Genomic DNA, 8,740 nt, shown 5'->3' with positions numbered 1-8,740 from the left:
CATTTCTAAGGAAGGGAACAAACAGCTCAATGGTAGAGCAACTGCCTGGCATGAGCACAGAGTGGGTTTTACTCTAAGATGAAAATTGTCTAGAGTAATGGGGAATCTAAGATATGCAAAAAATCATAATTCTAAAACCAAATAAGCTTTTTGAAATGAAAGCAAAGTAATAATGGTGATTTAAATTAATTCCTGTAGACAGGGGACAAAAGGACAAAATCCAAACACAATTCACATAAATCTGAATGAAAAACAGGAGTATTCTTCAACTATGAATCTAAACCTATGCAGTATGAAAAATGAACAATATCTTTAGATTTACATATATAAATCATAAGCTAGACAGCAGCTTGGTTGGAGGTAATAGCATCACGTCACCTTGGCCTCCTAAAGACAAAGTCACAAAATAAGGAAGACTGGCCCGAAATGTTTAGCCACAATGTTTTATTATCAATTTTCAAAACACAACCAACATTAACATTAAGTGCTCATATAAAAAGATCCCAGCCAGGTGTGCCAGAATATAATTCAACCCCAGGTATCTGGAGTCAGAGGCAAAAAGACCTCTGAGCTTGCAGCTAGCCTGCTCTACTCATCAGTGCCGGGCCCACCAAGGGTACATGTTGAGATTGTTTCAAAGAACCTCAAGAAAGGCCAGGCATTCTGAAGCAAGCCTTCATTCACATCACGTAGGAGTCAGAGGCAGGAGGTTCTGTCTGTTAGTTCAAGGCAAGGGCATGAGGGTTACATATAAAGAATGTGTCAAAAAAACAGAACAAGGTCTATTTTCATACATCAAAATATTAAAGGCTTTTATTACTTAAAAATAAAGAGTCTGTCAGTGTCCCCAACAGTGTACAACTTTAACAGCAGCACTCAGGAAGAAGAGACAGTGGGATTTTATTAGTTTCAGAGCAGCCTGGACTGGAATACAGAATGATTTCCATGGCTACACAGATAAACCATTTATTTTTTATTTTTTATTTTTTGGTTTTTGGAGATAGGGTTTCTCTGTGTATCTTTGGAGCCTATTCTGGCACTCACTCTGGAGACCAGGCTGGCCTCGAACTCACATAGATCCACCTGGCTCTGCCTCCCTAGCGCTGGGATTAAAGGCGTGCACCACCAACGCCTGGCAGATAAACCATTTCTTGAAAACACACAGAGACAAGACTCATGTTTTTTTTTTTTTTGTGTCTCCCTTTCCCATCTCCTCTCTGGGGTACTGGAAGGCCATCCAGGAGGGTTGTATTCATTAACCGTGAGCTCTTTCTTCCTTCCTTCCTTCCCTCCTTCCTTTCTTCCTTCCTTCCTTCCTTCCTTCCTTCCTTCCTTCCTTCCTTCCTTCCTTCTTTTTTTTTTTGTTTAAATAAATTTATTTCTTTTAACTTTGCTCTGTTTGGATTGAGTGTCTTTTGTTCGGTTATGAGAACAGTTTTTAAAGGATGGCGGAATATTGGCTAGCTTAATGGATGGACTAGGAGAGTGTTAAAAGTAAAACGCCAGGAAACACGCATTCACAGCTAGATAAGTTTGTTCAGGAAGCCTAAACTATTTTGGGGAGGAGTCTCACTTTATGATCTTGCTCTCAAATTGCTTAGCACGTCTCCATTTGCAGATGCACTTGAGACAGTTGAGGTGGTTGCAGATGGACAGGATCCCAAATTGGTGTTCACTGGGGTTGGCTTCTTCATAGACCACCTCCACGCAGATCCCACATACCATGTCCTTGCTGCGCTGCACGGCAAAAGAGAGCTCCATGTCCTTCTCATGGGCCTCAATGCAAGAGTTTATGTGTTGTGACCTGTGGGCAGCATCCACTGGGTGCAGGACCTGCAGGACACACATGTCACGGGAGTCTCCGTGGAGACACACACAGTTTTCCCATAGCGACGCTCTCCCACTGCAGCATAGGGGCAGAGCTGCTTCTTCGTCTCTACCGCATCTGGCTCCTTCTCTGACTCTTCCTTTGTCACTGAGCCCTGCAGGGGTGGCGGGGGTACATCAGCAGTGGCTTGCTGTGCTCATGTCTGCAGCGGTCTCCATAAACACATTGCGCTCTTTGAAAATACTTGCACTCTGCACCATGTGGGCTGTCAGAGAGGTCACGGGAGTATCTACAGTTATCCCCTTCCTTACAAACCCCATGCATAAAATTCCTGCTGGCGACCTGTGTCTTCCAGCCACCGCCACTGCCTCACCCCCTCCGCCCACCCCCGGAGCCAGCCAGGGCAGCGACTGTGGAGATCGGGGCGAGGGAGGCCAGTGCCACCGCCGCTGCCACTCTTGCTCCTGATGTTGTGGCTGTTTTTCCAGGAGCTGCAGCCTCCACCGTTACTGTTTACACAGCAATGGCCCCGGAATTTCAGCGATCACATAGTTCTGATCCGGCTGAGACTGAGAAGACAGCTGAGTGAGGAGATGGGAGGGAAGGAACGGGAGGGGAGGGGAGGGAAGTGGGGGGTGGGTGGAACCAGAGCGCTCCGCTCTGTCCCAGCGCCGCGTCTCTCATGTGAACTTTTTCTAATTGATTTTGATTTGGTCTGATTTGGATTGCTGCATCATCAGAGAGGCTTGCTGGTGTGTAGAAACTTTCCAACTCTATCCAGGAGGACAAGGGGAAGTTCCTATTGGCACCAGGAAGATAGCAGTGTCTGCAGTCCAAGCCAGGGGCCAGTGCTATTGAAATGCATATTGCCGAAGATCTAGAAGAGATTTTTCGTCTTGTATTCCAGGCACAGCCAGGAACCGCAATACTGTGTCTTTAAGCACACTCTAACCCTATGGGAGGTGCTCTTGTCACTCAAGCCTCACTATCCAATCAGGCCCTGCATGTGTCCTGCCACTCAGAAGTGGTACCGGGCTCTTCCTGTCACGAGGCTTCAGGCTTGACTTTGCAGAGGAGACAGCAGTTTTGTGTGCCGTGCTGCAGTTGCTGCTGCAGGGAGCTGTGCTGAGAGCTTCAGAGATCCGGGAAACCACAACATGGTGAGCTAGAGGATGCTGTCTGCACACGGGGAGGAGCAGATGGTGAGGTGTGGCAGACAGTGTGGTGGTGGTCCTCCCTGTATCTGGGGGCACAGTAGGTCCAGATTTCCTGTCTTGTGAAGTCCCATGCAGGAGGTCTCTCAGTAACTTTGCTCTGCGGGCTTAACCTGATCAGAGCATTGGGAGGAGGGAACTGGCTGGAGGAGTACGTTTCTAATCAACTTCAACATTCTAGATTATACATGGAAAGCAGCTCGCCTAAATCAGAGATGGCTAGTTTTTCCAGTATCTTCTTGACATTTAACACTCTGCATTTAACATTTAAATGAAATCTTCATTTATAGTTAATTTTGTGCAGGATGTCCACAGGCATCTGATTTGTTGGGTAGCAGTCCCCTGTTATGCCATAATGTAGGAGAGTAGAATTGGTGATATAAAGGATTTACCAATGTTTAGGAAATAGTAAGTCCTCCCTATTGAGCTGAGGGTGGACTGCTTCTGAAACACCCATAAGTAAGTATATGCTAACCAGCCTTGTTTGGATGCTAGGATACTCATTTGTTCACTAGGATTGTCCAGACATTTGGCTCCAAAAAGCTATCCCTGATTTACAACAAGCCACTAGGCCCATCCCCGTATCAAAGAACAGGTCTCTGACAAGCTGCTCATGGAGACTTTACAGGGTTACAAGAAAACTTAAACCCTGGTGTCATAAAATTCTAGTTTTTTTTTTTTTTCTTGAGAAAAAAACACAGTTTTGTCAGGTGGGCAATATGAGACCAGGTAACAATTATTTGAAAATAATACACAGTTGTGTTAAGAATTCACCTCATCAAGCAAGGCTTTCATTTAAGCCCTTAGGCTGGCAGGATTTAGTAGCAGCCTATGGTCTAGGGCTTGGGAGCATTCATTGGGGCGTGAGGTATTGACAATAAAACTGAGCTACTTCTCTAAAAATCTGTAATATGTTTGCGAGAGCTGGTGATGGTCTGGGGCCAGGAATTTTTGGAAGGGTTGCTTCAAATCATGAGAACCAAACTTTTGCCAGCATATGGAGCTATTGTTGTCTGTCCTAAGGCCACGCCACTGTTTCTTAAGTCAGTAATGTTCTTGATATATTCTGTTTCCCTTGTGTGGCATTGTTTGACTAGTCTCCTCCTGAATTTCTCTGATTATATGATAGTTTTTGATGACTTCATGTGATTCTCCCATATCCTTTGATCCCTGACACCATTTATGTGTGTACAGGATGCTATTCTTAAGAAGCTTAGTTATTCTGGGCTATACTCTGCAATTCCTAGCATTTACCGTTTCTACACTCTGCTTGTCGTATCTTCCATATTCCCCATGACCTTCACCTCTGGATCCTGTCCCTGAAGAATGACCTGTTGTTTCAGGTCAGTGGTCTACTTAGAAACTATTGAAGGAAAATCCTGGCTGTGTGATTGTATTTTACTTTATTGCTACTATCCACTTCTAAGGACTGGTATTTTTCTAGTTTATGGTGTTTATCTTTAGAGAAATGGTTTAAGAAATATTTAATGTGCTCTAATAAAAAGTCTCTAGTCTCTGGAGTAAATGGCCATAAGCCTGTTTCAACTTTTCAAAATAGTTTTTGAGATTATAAATGCATCATGCTCACATTGTCTTTTCTTCCTCCAAGCCCTATCAATACCCCATTGTATTCTAATCTGTGGCCTGTTTTTCTTTAACTCAGTTACACAGTAACCACAGTTACTGTGGAAGCAAGGCATTTGCTGCACAGGACATTGAGTGCGTAATGGAATGGGCACACAAAGTACCTTGTGCTTTGGATGAGGAACAGGATGTGCTCTACGAGAGAGGAGGAATGTCTACTAAAATACAAACTTTCTAGACTAGGCCTCTGTCTACTGTGCTGGAAGGCCAGAGCTAGAAGGACTGTGTTGTCTTCGTCATTTGATCTCTGATCACATAGGAGGAAAGCTGCTAATATGAAGCTTAGCAGGGTGGCCCTAGCCAATGTAAGGTTTTTTTATGGGTGGGTGTGAGCAGTCAGGAGTACTAGTGTCAGGTAATTTGTGGGTTCTTGCCATGGTTTCTTCTGCCTTTGCTGAAATGTGTTGTAAGAGAGACCACAAGCTATACCATGTTGAGTATATGGTGTTCACAGCAGGTCTGTTGAGCTATCATTCCATTTATTTTTTAATTGACTGCTTGTTTTTCAAGACAGGGCTTCCCTGTGTAACAGTTGTCGCTGTCCTGGGACTCACTTTGTAGACCAGTATGGTCTTGAACTCACAGAGATCTTACTGCCAGAATGCTGGGATTAAAGGCATGTGCCACCGGCACCCAGTGAGTTTTCAATTCTGTTGGGACTTGGATGGACCATGAGCCAGACTATAGTTCTTTTGGTCCATGTGGTGACCTGGGCAGTGGCCTTTGTATTCTGTTCCTCCCAGTATGGATTTACTGGGTAATGGGAGACTTCAGCCCTGGCATGTGGGGATATAGTTCTTGCAGTATCACTGCCAAGTGTTCAATTATGGACATTCCTTTTGATAGCAGTGGGAAGACAGATTAGAAAACCTAAGTTCTGGTTTCTAGAAGTTTCAAGTTAGTATTATAAATATTGCAAATAATTTAAGAACTTGTAGAAAGATGGTGACTTGGATCATCTTTCACCAATACATGATTAGAATTGTAACTTGGTGGTTGCAGCTAACCACAATGTTGTTATTCAGTGAAATTTAGTTCCAGGGGAGAAAAGGAGTTTCGATGTGTAGAGATTTCTCAAGTGTGCATGGTGCTCTGCAGGTAGATTGGGCAGATTCCATGTTATGTGACATAAGCCGTGGAGTCACATTTAAAATCACTTTTCTTTTTCTTTGATTTTCTTTTTCTTTTCTTTCTTTGCTTTTTTTTTTTTTTTTTGGTTCAGGGATCATTTCTTTTTTTAATTTAAACTAGACACAAGCTTGTTTTACATGTCAATCACAGTTCTCTCTCCCTCCCCTCCTCCCCTGACCCTCTATTCAATCCCCTTTATGCTCTCCAGGGAAGGTGAGGCCTCCATGAGCGAATTTCAAAGTCTGTCATATCATTTGGAGCATGTCCTAGGCCCTGTCCTGTGTCTCTAGGTTGAGAGAGTGTTGCCTTATGTGGAATGGGCTCCCAATGTCCATTTGTATACTAGCGATAAATACTAATCCACTAACTACCAGTGGCCCCATAGATTGCTCAGGCCTACTAACTGACACCCATTTCAGGGGGCCTGGATCAGTCCTATGCTGGGTTCCCAGTTATCAGTCTGGGGTCCATGAGCAACCCGCTGTTCAGGTCAGCTGTTTCTGTGAGTCTCTCCAGTCTGGCATTGACCCCTTTGCTCATTACTCCTCCCTCTCTGCAACTGGATTCCAGGAGTTTGGCTCAATATTTAGATATAGTTGTCTGCTTCTGCTTCCATCAGCTACTGGATAAAGGCTCTAGGATGGCATATAAGGTAGTCACTGATCTCATTATCAGAGAAGGGCATTTAAGGTAACCTCTCGCCTATTGCTTAGATTGCTAGTTTTTGTCATTCTTGTAGGTCTCTGGACATTTCCCTGGTTGCAGAATTCTCTTTAAAATTATAATGGCTCTGTCTATTATGGTATATCTTTTCTTGCTCACCTCTATTCTTCCCCTGACTCAATCTTCCTGCTCCCTCAAGTCCTCCTCTCCCCCCCTAATCTCCCCTTCTCATTCTCCTAACTCCCTGTCCCCTCCCATCATGCTCCCAATTAGCTCAGGAGATTTTGTCCCTTTCCCTTCTCCTGGGGACCAATTATTTCTCTCTTAGGGTCATTTTTGTTTCCTAGCTTTTCTGGTGGTGTAGATTGTAAGCTGGTAGTCTTTTGTTCCATGTCTAAAACCCATATATGAGTGAGTACACACCATGTTTGTCTTTTTGTGACTGGATTACCTCACTCAGGATGTGTTCTTCTACTTCCATCCATTAGCCTGTCAATTTTAAGATTCCATTGTTTTTTTCTGCTGAGTAGTACTCCATTGTGTAAATGTACCATATCTTCCAGGTTCTGACTATTAGAAATAATGCTGCTATGAGCATAGTTGTACAGATGTCCTTCTTGTATGAATGTTCATTTTTTAGCTATATGCCTAAGAGTGGAATTGCTGGATCTTGTGGTAGACTGATTCCCATTTTCCGGAGAAACCATCATAGTTATTTCCAAAGTGGCTGTACATGTTTGCACTTTCACCAGCAGTGGAGGAGTGTTCTCCTTTCTCCCCATTGTGTCCAGCATAAACACTGGTGTGTTTGATTTTAGTCATTTTGACAAGAGCGATATGCTACCTGAGAGTTGTTTTGATTTGCACTTCCCTGTATGGTAAGTATATTGAGCACTTTCTTAAGTGTCTTTCGACCCTTTTAGATTCCTCTATTGATCAGTCTCTATTTAATTCTGTATCCCACTTTCTAATTGGATTTTTGGGTGTTTTGGTGACAAGCTTCTGCCTCTGCTTCCATCAGCCACTGGATGAAGGGTCTAGGATGGCATATAAGGTAGTCATCAGTCTCATTATAGGGGAAGGGCATTTAGGGTAGCCTCTCCACTATTGCTTAGATTGTCGTTGGTGTTATCCTTGTAGATCTCTGGAAATCTCCCCAGTTCCTGATCTCTCCTCGAACCTATAATGGGTCCCTCTGATATGGTATCTCTCATCCTGTTCTCTATTATTTTCCCGACTCAAGCTTCCTGCTCTCTCATTTCTTCCTCTCCCCTCCTCTTCTCCCCCTGTCATTCTCCTCATGTTCCTAATTAGTTCAGGCAATCCTGTCCCCTTCCCCTTCTCTGGCGGGGGGTGGGGGGCATGCATTTTTCTCTTAGAGTCCTCCTTATTTCCTAGTTCCTTTGATAATGTGGATTGTAGGCTGGTTATCCTTTGCTACATGTCTAAAATCCATATGTGAATGAGTACATACCATGTTTTTCTTTTTGTGATTTGCCTGTGAATTTCAAGATTCCATTGCTTGTTTTTGTTAGTAGTACTCCATTGTGTAAATATACTACATTTACTCCATCCATTCTTCAGTTGAGGGGCATCTAGGTTGCTTCCGTGTTCAGGCTATTACAAACAACTCTGCTATGAACATAATTGAACATACGTCCTTGTTGCATGAATGTGCATTCTTTGCATATATGCCCAAGAGAGGAATTGCTGGATCTTGAGGTAGACTGATTCCCATTTTCTGAAGAAACCACCATACTGATATCTAAAGTGGTCTTACAAGTTTGCACTCCCACCAGCAATGGAGGAGTGTTCCTTTTTCTCCACATCCTCTCCAGCATAGACTGTCCTTGGTGTTTTTTATTTTAGTAATTCTGGCCAGTGTAAGATGGCATCTCAGAGTTGTTTTGAGTTGCACTTCCCTGATGGCTAAGGATTTTGAGCTCTTTCTTAAGTGCCTTCCAGCCATTTTTAGATTCCTCTGTTAAGGGGTATATAATGAGATCATATATATGCTCAAGCCATGAACAGTGTCCCAGTCTTCTTCCCATTGCCTGTGGTCATGATGGTCAATGTCCAGCTCCTTCTACAGCAGCATGTCTGCTGACATTCTACCATGTTGCACCATGATGATACTTGATAAAACCTCTGCAATTGTAAGCCACTCCAATAAAATGTTTTTCCTTTAAATAATTAGCCATGAACATGCTGTCTCTTCACAGCTATAGAAACCCTAAGTCAGTACATGATTCCATACCTT

General features: G+C 43.5%; 1 protein-coding gene and 1 pseudogene across 1 annotated transcript in view; one reads left to right on the top strand and one right to left on the bottom strand.

Annotated features, from left to right (window-relative positions):
- Nucleotides 1-1,352: 1,352 nt before the first annotated feature.
- LOC113833752 lies at nucleotides 1,353-2,512 on the bottom strand (annotated as a pseudogene).
- Nucleotides 2,513-2,857: 345 nt separating this feature from the next.
- LOC100765287 (zinc finger protein 431) overlaps nucleotides 2,858-8,740 on the top strand; it is a 78,767-nt gene continuing 72,884 nt past the window's right edge. The window contains 1 exon segment of the mRNA XM_027398687.2: nucleotides 2,858-2,988. Within this exon segment, the coding sequence (XP_027254488.2) occupies nucleotides 2,986-2,988 (3 nt within the window). The 5' untranslated portion in view covers nucleotides 2,858-2,985.

This window comes from Cricetulus griseus, chromosome 9 (genome assembly GCF_003668045.3).
Source record: "Cricetulus griseus strain 17A/GY chromosome 9, alternate assembly CriGri-PICRH-1.0, whole genome shotgun sequence".
NCBI classification, from domain to species: domain Eukaryota; kingdom Metazoa; phylum Chordata; class Mammalia; order Rodentia; family Cricetidae; genus Cricetulus; species Cricetulus griseus.
This window is presented reverse-complemented; position numbering and strand designations above follow the sequence as displayed.